This window comes from Branchiostoma floridae, chromosome 3, assembly GCF_000003815.2.
Source record: "Branchiostoma floridae strain S238N-H82 chromosome 3, Bfl_VNyyK, whole genome shotgun sequence".
Taxonomy (NCBI): domain Eukaryota; kingdom Metazoa; phylum Chordata; class Leptocardii; order Amphioxiformes; family Branchiostomatidae; genus Branchiostoma; species Branchiostoma floridae.
Genome location: NC_049981.1, coordinates 24005138 through 24021157, shown reverse-complemented (window position 1 = coordinate 24021157; position 16020 = coordinate 24005138). Strand labels below are relative to the sequence as shown.

At 38.2% G+C, this 16020-nt stretch overlaps 2 protein-coding genes across 3 annotated transcripts in view; one reads left to right on the top strand and one right to left on the bottom strand.

Annotated features, from left to right (window-relative positions):
- The window catches only part of LOC118412603 (hemoglobin subunit alpha-D-like), an 8139-nt gene extending 6687 nt beyond the window's left edge, over positions 1-1452 (bottom strand). Inside the window, exons 1-2 of one of the 2 annotated variants that reach the window (XM_035815566.1) lie at positions 1316-1452; positions 918-1030 (exon numbers count right to left, since the gene is read on the bottom strand). In XM_035815566.1, the coding sequence (XP_035671459.1) occupies positions 918-1015 (98 nt within the window). In that variant the 5' untranslated portion in view covers positions 1016-1030; positions 1316-1452. The remainder of the gene's footprint in view (positions 1-917; positions 1031-1315) is intronic. The other variant, XM_035815567.1, reaches the window with a different exon arrangement.
- Positions 1453-11150: 9698 nt separating this feature from the next.
- Positions 11151-16020, top strand: LOC118411768 (neuropeptide FF receptor 1-like). The gene is made up of 3 exons (XM_035814253.1): positions 11151-11956; positions 12345-12444; positions 15378-16020. The coding sequence occupies exons 1-3, from the start codon at positions 11689-11691 to the stop codon at positions 16018-16020; spliced, it is 1011 nt and encodes a 336-aa protein (XP_035670146.1). The 5' UTR covers positions 11151-11688.

Here is a 16020-nt window from a genome sequence, read left to right as displayed (position 1 = left end):
CACACGCAGGGACAAGCACACACACACATTTGCACAGGCACACACACACACACGCACAAGCACAGGCACACACACACACACGCACAAGCACACGCACACGCACACACATTTAGTTGAAAATCACAAATGAATAGTCTGCTCCTTTATACTTGTTTCTTTTAAGTATGCATATTCTCTAGTGGCATATGAATGTAATCACCTCAGGCGCTGACTATATCCTTGGAATAGATCCAATTTTCCCAAGACTACCCTGAACAACCTTCGTCTCCATGACACCAATCACGCCCACCCTTTCCTCACCCGTGAAGTTTATCTTTCTCCCAGCCTTACTTTAGGAATACCCATATGTTTGCAAGGAATGAAGGATACCGAAAATGCTTAAACCCGCCACTGATGCAAAGGGTTTAGCGAGCCTGTACAGCGGATCTTCTAGTAAATGGGATGGCTTTCCGGAAAGCACGAGATCTAAAGAAGTTGTTCAAACAAAATTAACCAGTACAAAAAGGGCTTTCGTAGAAACACATCTTAAAGACTGTTGACATGGTGTATTGATAAGAAGGGTCTTAACATTACGTCTCTTTTATTAGTATAAACGACTAGAGATTAAGTCTTTATTAGGGCTTGATCTTGTTCCCACTGCATGTCAGTCAATGCCTCTGATAAGTTCAGTTTGGCTATCAAAATCTCATCGAAGAATTTTATTTTCTTTAAATATAGAATGAAATGTATTTAACAGCAACGAAAAGTATCAAAAAGCAACGAAATCACGAATGTATATATATATATATATATATATATATATATATATATATATATATATATATATATATAGAATGCCATTCAGGAATAGTCTTTCTTCGACAAAAAATGTTATCATATGTTTCGACCTCAATATCAACTAAATAAGCATAACTCACTTGAGGAACACTCTCTCCCCGGCGTCAGCGAAGGACGGCTTGGACACTTTATCCCAAGACTCCTGAACAAGCTTCTTATCGGCGGCCGACAGACTCATTTTGCCTTCCTTTTCCTGAAAAAAAAAACAATAGTGAGTTGACTGTGATATTTGCTTCTAAACTTGATAAAATCGATTCAAAACGATAAACAATTAATAATCATTTCATGGAAAACCCACTACGGCATAAAGATTTGAATCTTTCACACCAAACAAAGAAGTGAATCTTGTTTGATGTTTTCAGTGCAAGGGAACATGAAAATACAAACACATACTAGTAGGAAATATCACAACCAGAAGTTGCAGCTAGAAAATGCACACATAAACAAAACGCTGAATGATAACGCAGATGATCCTTACTTTCAACAAAAGTAACGTCCAAAACTTTGAAAAAACTTTGCAAAATGACCTCGCTCCTGGTTCTGTCGGGAACTGCAGCGCCAATCTCGCGACGCGTCGCCTTTTATACACCAAGTCACACCGAACTAAGCACGTAGGCACTTTGACCTTGGATTTAGTCAAGGTCTCTTACGTAAGCGCTGGGGTAAAATCAAGGAATCTTAGACGATTCTTTGCAAGCATAGAATTATCTATATTAGATTTTGATAATATGTAAACACATGTATGGCGTTTTTATATACGATATAAAAGTGTGGCCGCGTCAGACATCCAGTAGTAAAGGCGATGTAGTACATTCTTTATTCGAAAAAGTGGCCTACGTGTTTCTTTGCATGCGTTTGACCTTGGTCTTTGTAGTTTCAACCAGTAAGCATTTTTTACACAGAGTAGCCCATAAAATGGCATCCAACCGAGCATTTCTAACTTGATTTGCGGTTTCGGCATGTTGTGGGCATTCTTAGTGTTTATCAAAAAGTACATGAAAGAAAGCAATCAGAGTTTGTTCACTCAAGAGTATGATTCTGTTTTTATTAAAAATTCCTGGCGGCAGTAGAAAATCAATGTAACATCTTCCAGTCATTTGGAAAGAAGTCGGTCGGCTTTTCCTCCTCGCAAACAGACTCTTATATAGTACTAACAGACAAAACTGTGTCAGGGTTTAAAAGATAGTATCGATGTCTATGCAATGTTTTCTTTATCTAAACCGAGCGCATATCTATAATTTAGTTAAAATACATAAGTTGTACTTTGGAGATAACAAAACACAAACTTTTCAAAGATCCTGTTGATCAATTCAGTCCGTTAATCTGTAAGATTTTAGGTCGCAACGCCGTCGCAGCAACGTCCCCATCCCAGTGACATCTAATAACATTGTGCGGTAAACGCCAGCGTTAGCGTTGGGATGTCTTGAAGATGCTATGCACAGATTCAGCTTGGCGAGGCCTCGGTCGTAAAATACGAAGACAGATGGCTGTTGGACGGAGTTTTCATCATGGGACAAAGGCTTGAGAGCACACTGGACCATTGCCAGGTCTCGAACCGCGACTTTGTTGCAGAAGAGAAACGCGTCCAGCTTGCACATCGTCCACTGCAGATTCATCAACGCGTTGAGCGTGATGTGAATTGTAACTGGCAAAAACTGCTCGAAGTTTACCGGTACGTAGTCCATAAAGTTTTTAAACTTGCAAGGAAAAATGTTCATTGTTTAAAAACAAAGCACGTTCAATTAGAAAATATTACACAAAGTTCAAGAAACAAATTGTTTAAAAACATAAGCCACTTTTAGAGACCGCTGAGTGAGCAGAATTAGATCCGTATTGCTCATGACGTAGTGCATTGTTTTAAACATAATAAAACACACAAAACTTCAAACGTACATTCTTAATTAAATACATCCTGTTGAAATTTTTATAAAAGTTTTGGTTACGAAACGGTGACTTAGCGATTGCCACATCAGCGAGGACGAGTTTGAGGAAATTGTAGCCAACCTGCATGTACATCCTAGCAATAGCTTCAAACTATAAAATTTTTTTAGCTTCTTCTTGTAGTTATACAAATCTTTCGTGGACACGTGCTGAATGTACCTGGTATATTTCAGCTAAAATATTCAAAAGCAAGTAACAGAATGAACCTATAAAATGTAGCTTTAGTTTAGGTAGTTCACTAGTAAGGCACATAAATTTCAGATCTTGCTATTGAAATTACGTTCAATTTAGATGAGTCTTGCAAATTTTCCTTAAAAATAGTCTTCACCTGCCAACGCTTCATGTTTGTCATCATTGTAATTGGAAACGTAACATTGTTTTGCCTAGGCCAAACTACTGCGTTATAGCTAATGTGTTTCAATCCTCAGAGTAACGACAACGCTTCATCAATCAGTCTGACTTCAAACCACATTACTAACAATGATTCTTTAAAGGCCAACAAGGGACATTGCCAAGTCAGCAACGAATCCTACTTGTGGTTGGTTTTCAGGAATTTCAATTCCACCGGCCCGATGTAAAGACTTCTAATTCTCCTCGACCAACAGTGCGATCATAAAGCCCCCCTCCCACTTTCAGAATTTGGGAAGGCTGAGGTCCCGTAGACTACGACCTTGTCCTTGTGTGGCTCTCTTTGATTCGACTCCGATACCATAATCGATGCTTACCGTGAAGCTACCACACACAGGGCTTACACTATAGCATCACCGAGAGCGAGCATGGAGGAATAAAAGCGTGGCGAGACGGTAAACAAAGACGCCTTTCTAGTCTAACATATCCACACAGTCCGCTTGAGTTGTCACGTTAACGCCATATTTAACCTTCAAGGACCAGTCTTTCTTCCTTTACGCAGTAGGAAAGATTCTAGAGATGTTTGAAGGGCATGGTTGTAGAGACGAGTGGTTATGTTTACAGAGCACGTACATTAAACAAGACCTGTGTCTGAAATCTGCTTCATGCATGTTCTAAACGTGAAAGAATAGTAAAACATTTTAAAAAATGCAATATTTCATTTTTTGGAACTATACCATTCTAAGCTATTCAATTTATCATTAAGTGTGGTGTAAAACAATGATGAAAGGAACAAATGTCCTAGCTTGCTGTCATCTGTCAATTTGTTAAGTATCAGGGCCACACATATTTTTTGAGACTGCACAGGATTAGTACTACAGAGCATTTTATATGGCACTGCATGCAGTCGATACAAAAATCGTGTCTTAAGCTGCCATGTACAAAAATTATACTTTTCACGTGTCCAATCATCTGGTAAACACTTTAGATCCAATCTTTACCCATTGGTGTTCGCAGGATCCAACTCAGTATTGAGGACACCTCGATACCGTGCCGTGATTTCCAAGTGAAAAAAATGTAACTACTAGGCTAAAGGGGTTGTTACTCACGTCAATGTTACAAGTGGAAGAAACCTATATACGCTACAATGGCATGTTCTATTTGTGATAAAAAACCGTGACCAGATTACTGTACTGCTCATGATGAATAAAATGGGACATGACCCACATGCCTAGTAGCTGTCATGCATTAACCTTCTAGCATAGGCTGGTGCTGTTTTATTTATTGGGTAATTAGTGCAGCATGTATTGTGCAATTTTGCGTGACAAGGCATTCGATTCTTATGATTGCAGGATGGTTTCTCACTGACTTACTATAAAGATGTGTCAGAAAAGTAATAGGCCACATTAATACAATAGCCCTCTCTAAGCCCAACATATATACAGAGAGTATTCCTACAACCTTTTAAGATCGTCATTTTTTCAAGACTTAAACGTCTTGTTTATTAAGAACGCCTGTACAGTTTCCTTACTGGAAAAAACCCTGCTATTTTGAATCATGAGAATTTATTTAGTCGTATTCCAATATGTGATATGACGAATCAAAATAGACACAAATATAAGCTGTTGCAAAACCCTCAAACGATAATGTGGAGTAGCGTTTGTTGTGTATATGCGTAGATACCTGCAGCTCATGATCAATGAAATGAGTAAGTGATAGAATGGTTGTTGGCTTGCGGGTAGTTATTGAGGTTCCGATGAAACACGGCACCCCACCTCCCTCACTCAAATAACTGTACTTCAGGTACTGCAGAACTACAGACCTACACTTCCATCCTGGAGGTATAGTCAGATCTGATTGGAAGGACGGAGTAAGGTCATCGACCAAAATCTGGGACACCCAACTAAGAAAACAGTCATTGCTGTTATCAGATCAAACTGTATATTGAGTTAAAGCATCCAAAGTAAAAATGTTGTTATAAATATGTTGGCGTACAGACAGGTTTAGCATCTGGTATTGTAGAGAAATTGTGCAACATAAACAAACACACTATTTTGTTTTGGTAACATTGTGTATGCTTACCAATTCAGTGGTATGATTTCATTGATTGATGTCAGTTCTTTACCTTGAAATTCAGATTATCACTCTCCTGTTTGTATCTGGAGGAAGTACACAGATCTTTCGCCTCCATAGCAGGCTCCCTTTCGCCTTTTTTGGCTCATAATACACTTTTGCTGACTATTTCTTTTTGTACTGTGTCGCAGATTGCCGGCCGTCGCTGATTACTGGTCCCAGTAATCCGTTGACCTTCGTCATGAGTGGTGCTTCATTTACTCACATAATTGAATCACCACTGCTGACGAGGGTCGGCGAATGTGCGACCGAACATTCAAGGCTAGCAATTTGTTGGTGTTGAATGACATTTATAAACTTTGAACTTGGACTGTGCCAACACAGATGAGCTTTCATGCTAGCTTATCTGTCCAAATCTGTCCATAGCTTGTTTGATTGATGTTTCCGCTTTGCATTGAAATGTTGACACCCCTGTTCCTATTCTTTGGAATCTAGAAGAGAAAAACAGAGTTAAATCGTTGAGTAACGGCATGTGGAAGAAGCAAACAGACCTGAATTCGGACAGCCAGAAAAGGTCATCGATATCTAGGCGTGGCTGAAGAGCCAAAAAAAAAGAGAGAATATGGTCAAAGAAATAACATTTTGAAGTGAACTATGCCAAACGTGTTGATTGAGTAAATATGTCCAAGGTACTCCTATAGAAAATTTCAGGTTATACTGTTGCGATACGTGTCACATAAATCTCGGTTTTTATTATTGAATTTTTTTTTGCCACAGGGGTGATTGTAAAACAGCTTGTTTCATGGAGAGGGAGTTGGAGTGAAAAATGTTACATCTGCTCATAAGCAAAGTCATTTATATAAAAAAGTCATTTATAACACTGCGACAGTACATTTTTCTGCACCAAGTTGGATGCTGCACTGATATGTTGTCATTTCGCACAGGCAAGAGCAACATCAATAGTGTCAAGACCGTGTGTATGATACATGTATATCGTCTTCTTTGAATACCGCGACACATCGCCTATTACCTGAACATGCGCTATGATTCATTCAGGCCAATGCCCCATAGTTTATCAGGATTAACCGGTTCCCACTCGAGCACGACTGCACCCCCCCCCCCGCCAAAAAAAAGTGTATGAATGAATGCAACTGTTACAATACTCAATATCACATCGAATTAAACGATCATTTATTAACACTTCCGTCACGAAAAACTGGAACAAGTTCAAATTAAAAGCGATACTGTTTGAAACAAGAAACGACTCGTCATCGATCAATGTGTCGAAAGAAGTTAATCTATGTTAATTGGCCTAGCTAGGTGTGTGTGCCGACTTGCAGTATGAAATGATAGGGTGCAACAGCCAGAACAAATTATCGACACTTACACGGACGGTTTTGCTTCTCCCAAAACCACCAGGGCACATCAATCTTTGTAAATACTGTCGGTTTGATGTGTGTTTGAAATTGAAAGATGAGCTAGGATAACACGGGATGACGCACCTATTAGTCTGGATGATTTTCTGCAGTCTGGTTCTTCGGGAAGATCTGTTCTGGTATCCATGTCACGATCGCCAGGATAGTGTTCTATAACGCAGACATATTGGGAGATGAAGGCTGTTTTCCATGCTTTTCAATAGTGTTTTGTTTCTAAAGTCGAATACTACAGCTGCAACGAAATATCTGTAAGTTTTGTACATTAACAATTAAAAAAACAAAGCTGTCAAAACCAAGACTTCCTAATCTCTAAATCTGATATTCTAAAAATGGAAGCCTGTTTTTCTAGATCTTTCTTTCATTACCTTGGCCAAGAAGGTTATATTTTGGGTAGCGTCTGTATGTGGGTGTGGGTGTTTGTAGAAGACCAGCATAACTAGAGAATGTCTTGATGGATTGTATTGATATTCGGTATGTGGTTAGGTCTTGATGAGACCTGGAAGCGATTAGATGCTTGTTTTGGAACTGCAAAACAGGTTTAGTGCCAGACAAGGGAATAACTCAAGAAGGGGTTGACGGGTTGTCGTGATTTTTGGTATGTAGATAGCTTAAGTGATGCCTCATATAGTTACATATAATCTATGCAAATTGGAATCTAATTTACATACTTATCATTGAAATCATCAACACATGTTCAATTAAATTATAGGAACATTGCAACATGTGAAATTTGTAACTGAGAAAGAGGACAATATTGATAGATATATATTATTCAAAATAAAGACATAGTTTGCATAATTAATGAGAAAATGCTATAATGCCATTGCGGTAAATGACTGAAAATTCTCAATCCCTTACTTACTGGAAGTTATGTACAGGTGACCACCATTAACCAATACTTATGCAAGTTTGGTCCTAATTTGCATACATTATAATAAAAGCATTATTTCTTAACATAAATTGTGTGCGTCTGTTTAATATTGCAATGCCAAACTCAAATGATACATTGTATTAGATTACCACTGTCAGTTTTGATTCAATTTTTTCAGTAGTGATGCTAATATAAGCAGATTGCTAGAGTTCAATACCAATGTGCAATTGTACTTCTCCTTTTGGTTGAAAAATGAAGACAAATAGGTACGCAAGCGTGTCACGTTTTTTATGGTATGATATCAAAGGCGCTCAGTTTGTGTAAGCTTTCTGAATTACCAAGCCAAGCGGTAATCTTTCTCAATATAATCTCAACTGAACATCTGGTTGTGTTCGTTCGGATATGTGTATATAATAGTATATACATATAATATAATCTAAAGAAAGCATCTGTGCCTTAATTTTTCTCCGAATCCTTTTTCTGACACCTAATATAAGTATATTGCTTATCTAGCCATTTTGCGTATCTAGCCATGTGTGCTTATAGATAATGACCCTTTCAGTTTTTGTCGAAAAATTAGACGACTAGATTTAACGTAGACTTTACTATGCATAGAAATATTCAGTTTGATGATATGGAAAGTAAATTATCTGACTAAAGTACATGTATATGCGCGGTATGTGACTGCAGCCTTGATAATACATTCTACATAACAATGTAGCCACAAAAATCCTAACTCATTTCCTAGACTACGACATCGATACTTGTACCAATTTTTTTTTTTTGTAAATTTTTTTGCTATAACTTTTACTTGGCTTAGTTGTTTGAGAAACGAATGCGAAAAAAGGAAAAATTCGTGTCTTTAATTTTGAATAAGATTTGGACAACATCAATCTGCAGAAAGTTAAGGTGTAATACAAAAGGACTTGATATGTAGAAAAAGGTAGGATTGTCTTTTCGGGTAGCGCTACGTACACAGGGCACCGCGCTGTGCCGTAACCGTGTGCTGAATGGAATGAGGTCAAAGGGGCCGGATGCATTGATCTCATGTTCCAGTGTGAACGGTATGACTAGATTTGGTTTAGCTCTAGCCTCCACATTCCGTCCCTACCTTCCAAAATCTTCTGAGACTTCTGCTTGAAAATCATAACACCCCACGGATATTCTCTCCCCTCTGACATGCTGGAAACCCCTAGGAAATTTCGGGTCAATCATTTGGCAGGCAGCAATTTTTGGCGCGACACTGGCCCTGGTTGATTGCGTTCTAGGTCTAGAGCTGTCTAATGGCGATGGATGTTTGCGTCTGTGAGCTATTTATTGCTTAGAACATGCTTTGTAGTAGATGTTCAATTGTCCTCCCCAATATCCGTGAAATTTAACGATGGCGATTCTCGGAAAAGAGCTGACTCTATCTCGAAGATGGAATCATGAGTGATGCTAAAACCGTTGAAGTGGCCACAATTTTCACTGGGCTTTTTTTTAAAGGGACATACATGACAGTTCAAGGGCTTACGGTATCTTTTTATAGACCTGTGACCCAGTCATTTGCAAATCTAGTTATAAGCGCAACGTATCTAATAAGGCAATTTTATGGCACAGAAAGGGGCTATCAATATAATTTAATGCTTCTTTTTAGTCTTTACATTCATGAAATCTACGTCTGTGTGTTTGTATGTGTTTGTGTGTGTGTTTCATACATTGTGTTCTGGTGGATTAGATTATGCGCCAACTAGCGGCTACCCCTATTGCTGCAGCTTAACTTCATATATCTTGTGTTCTGAACAAGATATGACGAGGTGATATAAGTTGGAGACCCCTAGCGGCTAGTTTAGGAAAAGCAGGGGACATTTTTGTTAACATTTCTGAAAAGGAAAACTCAGGAAAGGAACCATGTATTTTATTATTTTTTATGTATAGGTAGCTTATACGAAGATGTACAAAATGAAATCTAATCTTATACGAAATATGAGTCAATTGTATAATTAATGAGAATTTCAATCAAAGCAGTTTGTTGCGACGTATCTCTTGTCCCTGACATGATATGATGTAAGTGGCAAGTAGCTTTTATTATCAATATCTGGGGGGTCAAGTTTGAACCGCCTAACATTTCATTTTGGAACTGCAGGGACATTTTTTGTCTTAACAATTCAAACAGAATTACTGAAGAAATGTACAACGGATTTCCGTCATTTTAGGTATGTGGGTAGCTTTTGGTAAAGATGCAAAGAATGGTATGCATATTTTGCAAATGATGACTAAATGTGCATAATTCATGACGAAATTGTACAGAACGTCCATGAATGTAACACATTTTATATTTGAAAGATGGGAAACGAACATATGCCAAAGATGCAAATGAGGAAAAGATTTGCATGATTAATAAGTATTGTAATAGCAGTTATAACTCCTTTCAGATAAATGATTGAAACTTTAAAAATGACATGATTTAGTTGAAGGCGATTATATTCATACATTATGCACATGAGTAAGTGATTTGCATAATTTTTCTATGGAGGTATGAGCTTATCGAAATCTAGTTCCTTTTTGTTGATTTTATTCATTAGGTTGTAATAAATTCAGCCAGGGCTACCAAACTACACGAAGGCAATATACAATTTAAAAAAGAATTAACGTTTACATTACTTTTACCGATACATGAGGGTTTTTTTTTAAACTGGGCTATACAGACAGCACAAGATACTGATATGGAGAACATCTTTGTTTACGAGCGAGACTAGCAGTCGTACTGTTTGTCATAATACGTAACATACACTATTACGAGGCTATCTACTTAATATATAGAGGTATTTTAGTCATTGTTACGTACATTTGAACCCTATACCATACACACATTCCCATGTATGATTTAATTTATATCTTTATAGTTTAGCCGGTAAAAAATTTTGTTATCAAGCGTTTTTTAAAATTTTGATAAGTAAAGGAGTCAAACCATAAAAATAACTTGTTTGTGTATGAGCAAAAATTAGATTATCAATTTTGCTTATCTAAATGTCAATTTCAGTAGTATCATCATCAATGGTCTACCCTTGGTACATGTATATATAGCAAAGCTGCTACAAGTGAAGTTGCATTTTAAACAAATTAATCAAACAACCTACATAAATAGCCAAATTCCCCATGTAACTTTATCAGTATACATAAAACATGTTCCGCAGTGAAGGCTATGTTACACAAAGCCAACAATTTAATATCTTCTCTTCTGTTTAGCAGTTTTAGCAGTTTATTGATTTTTTTGCATTACCATGCTATATCAAAAAGTTATTTGAAGCCGTAAAGTATTGTTGTGAAAATATTTATGAATCAAATGGTCTTATCATATGATTTTATCATGTGTATGCCGGTCACGTTCTCTCATAAATGTTGCGATGTCAGAGGTGATAGAGTCAACCATGTTCGCGCAATAAACGTTATTCGTTTCAGCCGCTATACTTTACGCACTGCCCCTCTTGATAGTTGATTCCGTACCCCCTGTGTGGCTCCCACCATAAATGATCCGAAGGTGGGAAAAACTACTTATGTTTGCAGGCTCATCCGCGGGAGCCCGTGCCGCTCGAACCAGCTCAGCCGGAATTGGAACTCATCACTTGGATGATGAACATCTCTAAAAAGGATCTAACTCATCGGCACTCCACGACCTCTGGAGGGTGCCCGAGTATCATATCCATTACTTTCTGTAAATTAGTTCGCGTTGGTGAGCGCTAGCCGTAGATGTGTACGATGTTGCTGACCTTGAGGAGCCGATATAAGTTGGAGAAGTCATCGCATCTTTGATCACATCCAAGAAGACTACAACGCCGCTGGTCTATTCTGTTGTATCACCCGCAGTAAAATTTTACTGCAGAGAGACTGCGTCAAAGAACGGGTCTACAGCTTTGTTGCATCAACCCTTCTGGCGAACTAGCTGCACTTGATACGACTTTTGAGCCTTTGAGGTAGCGGCTGGCTGCTATGGTCAAAAGACAACTGAAGGAGACAACTGCCCGTGGACTATATGTGTCTCGGTCATCCGCTGTAAAACTTGACTGCTGAACGGCTGTTGTGAATGGATAGGTCTACAGCATTTCATTATTAACGTTTGAGGCAGCTTACTAGCTATACTGTACCAACGACTCTGATTCTTCAATAAGAGCTTTATAAGAATTTGAAGATACAATAGACAAGATGAACTCGACTTTGAACACGACTTCGCCAACTCCGCTTCACGAGGGAAAGCTGAAGCAGACAGTGCCTATCATTGTTTTGTTTGTCTTTTCTTACACCCTTATCTTTTTGTTTTGCATAATTGGGAACACGTTGGTTTGCCTGGTGGTAGTGAAATCACCGAGGATGCAAAACGTTACCAACTATTTCATTTTAAACTTGGCTGTGGCGGACCTTCTTGTTGCTGTGTTCTGTATGCCCTTCACACTGGTGGACAACATCGTCTATGGTAAGTTCTGTTTTATTACGTAAAAACGATGCAAACTGGCCTACCTATCCTAATTTGCTTAAACTGTTATTTTTCTAACCTCCGTTAATGCTATCTCAAACGTTAATGTTAGTGTATGTTTTAATTACATACGTTTGCTGTGCAATTCACTGTGTACGTATCCTAATAGGTACCAAAAACATATCAAAACCTGTCCAATATCTTGTTGAAATATTTCATAAATTTGCTGGTCTTGCTGCAAATCATTAACTGTTACATTTCCAAAGATTTTCGAGTAAAAACAATTTGCATTAGGTACTTTTTTACATTTCTATTCATATGGTATGAAGCTATGGTATAAGAAATGGATCTAAACGCATGTACATTTGTTTTTAATCCTGATCTATAGGCTGGCCTTTTGGAGACGTTATGTGTAAGTTATCCGCTGCCACCACGGTAATTTCGGTTGTAGCGTCCGTCTTGACCCTGGTAGCCATCGCAGTAGACAGGCAAGTACACAGGATTCAACTTTTTTTTACAATTTGACAATGTTGCATAGCCATAGTGTGTATGGACGTATGATTTCGAATGGCCGAGCGGATAGGAAATAGGCCGTGAGATTAGGGGTCTCCGGTCCCATGCCTAGTATTCCTGCTTAGAAATTACCCCCTTAGGAATTATTACACAACTTTTAGCACTCTGCCCATGTGTTAAGATACTAGGTACCTGATTTGGGGGTTGGGAGGTAAAAGGCAGCGGAAGGTGAAAGATGGGCTCCACTTTTCATATCATACCCTACCTAGTAGACACATCGTTCATCAGCTGGCTATAAGACTACCTGTACTACTGTGTCTGCAGGACTGACTGTATAATATATATAATAAGATGTTTGTATTTGCAACTTCTAATAGTTACATGTATCTAAATGACATTTCTATTGACTTTGCTTCTTATGCTGCTAAACGTTCGTACGTTAATATTGAATACACGCACACGACACGTCCTCGTGTCAATATAATATGATGCAACATATTTATGATATGTTTTAGTAATGCTGCAATATGTTGATACGATTTAACCAAACAGAGATTATCTGTCTTCTGAAAGCAACTTAATTTCTTAAAATCTATAGAGTCACTCATTATATCAAATGCCGCAATATTGTGTTTACCCCTCGCCCCACGTTTTAACGTCCATTCCGTGTTCATTTTAAATTTACGACGACGAAAAGCATGGAAGTCATCCAAAAATTGTTTTATTAATCCTTGACGTAGCGTGAAACCATTTAAACTTACTTCCCGTGGTCTCAGGTCTCGTCAAGAACCCATTTGCCTCAATCTGCGTTTCATCCAATCGATTTTAAAGTGTACTTTAAGTCCTTCTACAAATCGATATATATTTTGAGGCAAGGCTTTCCTATTCAATTTAGACCGGTGTAAAATAACAAAGTTCCCTTTTATGTAAGGATTTTGCAAGACGATAAAAACGTCATTATAATGTTGATTTAGGTTTATATCTAATACAAATTCATAACTACAACGGTTTAATCATATAAAGCTAGATGAAAACAATGACTACACCTGCTGATTATAGCTGTCTATCAAGTACCAGACAAGCCAGACAGAAATGAATGACTTAAACACAAAAGGGCTAATCATTATTTCTGCTTTCTCCAAAAATCCCGTTTCCTTACATGGAAAACGTCATAAGGGTTTGATTTTGTTTTCCCTATCTTTTAAAAGGCAGTTTGTCTTGAAGCAGTGCTTTGATTTACAGTAAAAACCAAACCTTTAAGCACGTCTTAAAACATGAGTAAATACGCATTGAATGTAATTCTTTCTTTATCCAATGCTCAATGAATGCTTTACGTGTTCTTAAAGAATAGATTTCGCGTATATATGTACTGAGTTTATAGCTACAAGGGTGCCTCAAAATGTAATGCAAGTGGTTTTACAACAGACTCGTCTTTAAATTGAGTTAAAATTCAGCACTAAGGTAAAAGGATATTTTCTTGAGGTTGAAATTTCTAAACTTTGTTGTTCATATTTCATGAGTGACTGAGTTGATTTCAAGATGATAACGCCCTTGAAAGCTAGCCCTTCGGGCGTACAGATTTTCCAACCCATTCTTTTTATCTATTGTAATAAGTTAAAAAATGCACATGTAATAATCATAAGCTCCATTTCCCTATAACACACATGCGTATTTTCAACTCTGAAATCCAATCAGTTTTTCGTTCTTCATTGCTGGTGTGGAATGATGTATGTACGTGGTAGTCATGGTCGTGTGATTTGATGTAAAGAATTAGACTGTTATAAATCTAAACCACTTGCATGACATTTTTGACTCACCCGCGTATTAAAGAAGCAGTGGTATTCGTTCATATCGCCAAGAGAATACATGTCAACAGACTGTGCCCACACAGTATTTCGATTGATTTTCTCTCTGTGCAAGGAGTCGCAGTAAAGTTCACTCACAGAACTGCTATCAAGAGAGTACACCCCATAAAAACGTAACAACGGCTTGCCTAATTGGATGCCATGTCACTGGAAATTCCCAAAATGCAAAGATGTTGGTAGGAGTGCTGATAGCATCATCATTCTAGCTCCGGTGGTCTTTCATCATTTGTAGGGTGTGATTTTTCATCCAGACATGAGCCCATTTTTCACGACTATGTTCCATCTGTTTCTGTTACACTTCCTGTCAATGGGATGCCGTTTTTTAATCCACCCTACAGATTTTCAAACATTAACAAAACATTTAAAACCCAGCAATATTTCTTTGTGCAGGTAAATACTGTCATTCTGTTCCAGTAGCTGTGTAGGATGTATTATTGCAGAGGTGTCTGTACAAGTATATCAATAAAACAGCAACAATACATCATAAGCAAGTTTAATAAGCTCTCTGCAAATGCATAACCAGAAAAAATCGCACATACATGTAACCCAGATGTAAAAATGATAAATATAATGATATTAAAAAGTAGTTCCAACCGTATGATACATTTTAAAATATAACATTGTATGGGGTGGGGGTTTTTTTGAGACTGTGAATGAAAAATTGATCTAATTCTTAGTGTAGTGGAGTCGATTTCTTACGGTCAGAAACATAAGAATGTATTTTGAACACGTTGGTAAATGATTAGTCAACTGTAAAACGCATTAAGGATATATTTTCCATTACCAACCCCAGCCGAATCTGTCGGTGACTTCGTTGCGACCTCGCTGCGACCCAAAATTCGGCAGAGCCGTCATAGATTCCAACTTCTTCGTGTTTTTTTTTTGTATTTTGTGTCTTTTACATTTTCAATAAAATGCCAGTCACTTCAAATTGAGGGTAACACACATATTAATTCGGGTAGCAGTGAATTCGCAGCGCGATCGCCGCCTGATGGGAGGGGGTCCTGCTTATCTCCAACCTTTCCGTTATTTGGTCACCACAGATATTGTGCTGTTGTCTACCCAACTCAAGAGATCATCACTCTCCCCCGCATGATGCAATCCATCGCCATCATCTGGTTCTTATCCGTCCTCATCGCGCTGCCTGTGATCTTCGCCAAAAGAGAAGAAACTTTTAATCCCCCAATGCAAGTATGCACAGAAGCATGGCCAACCTACGGTTCCTGGTCTGCTCAGGATTTTCGAAGGATGTTCAGCATCGCGCTGCTTATGTTTTCATTTCTTGGTCCTTTGCTAATCATCACGATTCTTTACATGCGCATTGCGTACCGAATATGGTTCAGAAAAGCACCTGGTGATAGCGCCAATGTTTCGGATCAAGCTAGAGAAACCGCCACGAAGAAGAAAGTCAAAGTGATTAAAATGTTGATCGTTGTTGTGGTGTTGTTCGCCCTGTCGTGGCTACCGCTGCATACGCTTATACTACTTGACGAATATGCCATGCAAAACATGGATTACACCGTACAAAACGCCGTTTACAACTACTGCTTTCCTGTGGCCCACTGGCTGTCGTATTTCAATAGTTGCGTAAACCCAATCATATACGGATACTTCAACCAGAACTTCCGTGCTGGGTTTAAAGCGATTCTAACACGCAGTCGAGGCAATATTCCCTGCCGTCTTTAG

Coding starts and splice junctions, on each gene's coding strand:
- LOC118411768 (XM_035814253.1), top strand. CDS start 11,689: ATGAACTCGACTTTGAACACGACTTCGCCAACTCCGCTTCACGAGGGA. Junction 11,957..12,344: donor GGTGGACAACATCGTCTATG/GTAAGTTCTGTT, acceptor CCTGATCTATAG/GCTGGCCTTTTGGAGACGTT. Junction 12,445..15,377: donor GTAGCCATCGCAGTAGACAG/GCAAGTACACAG, acceptor TGGTCACCACAG/ATATTGTGCTGTTGTCTACC.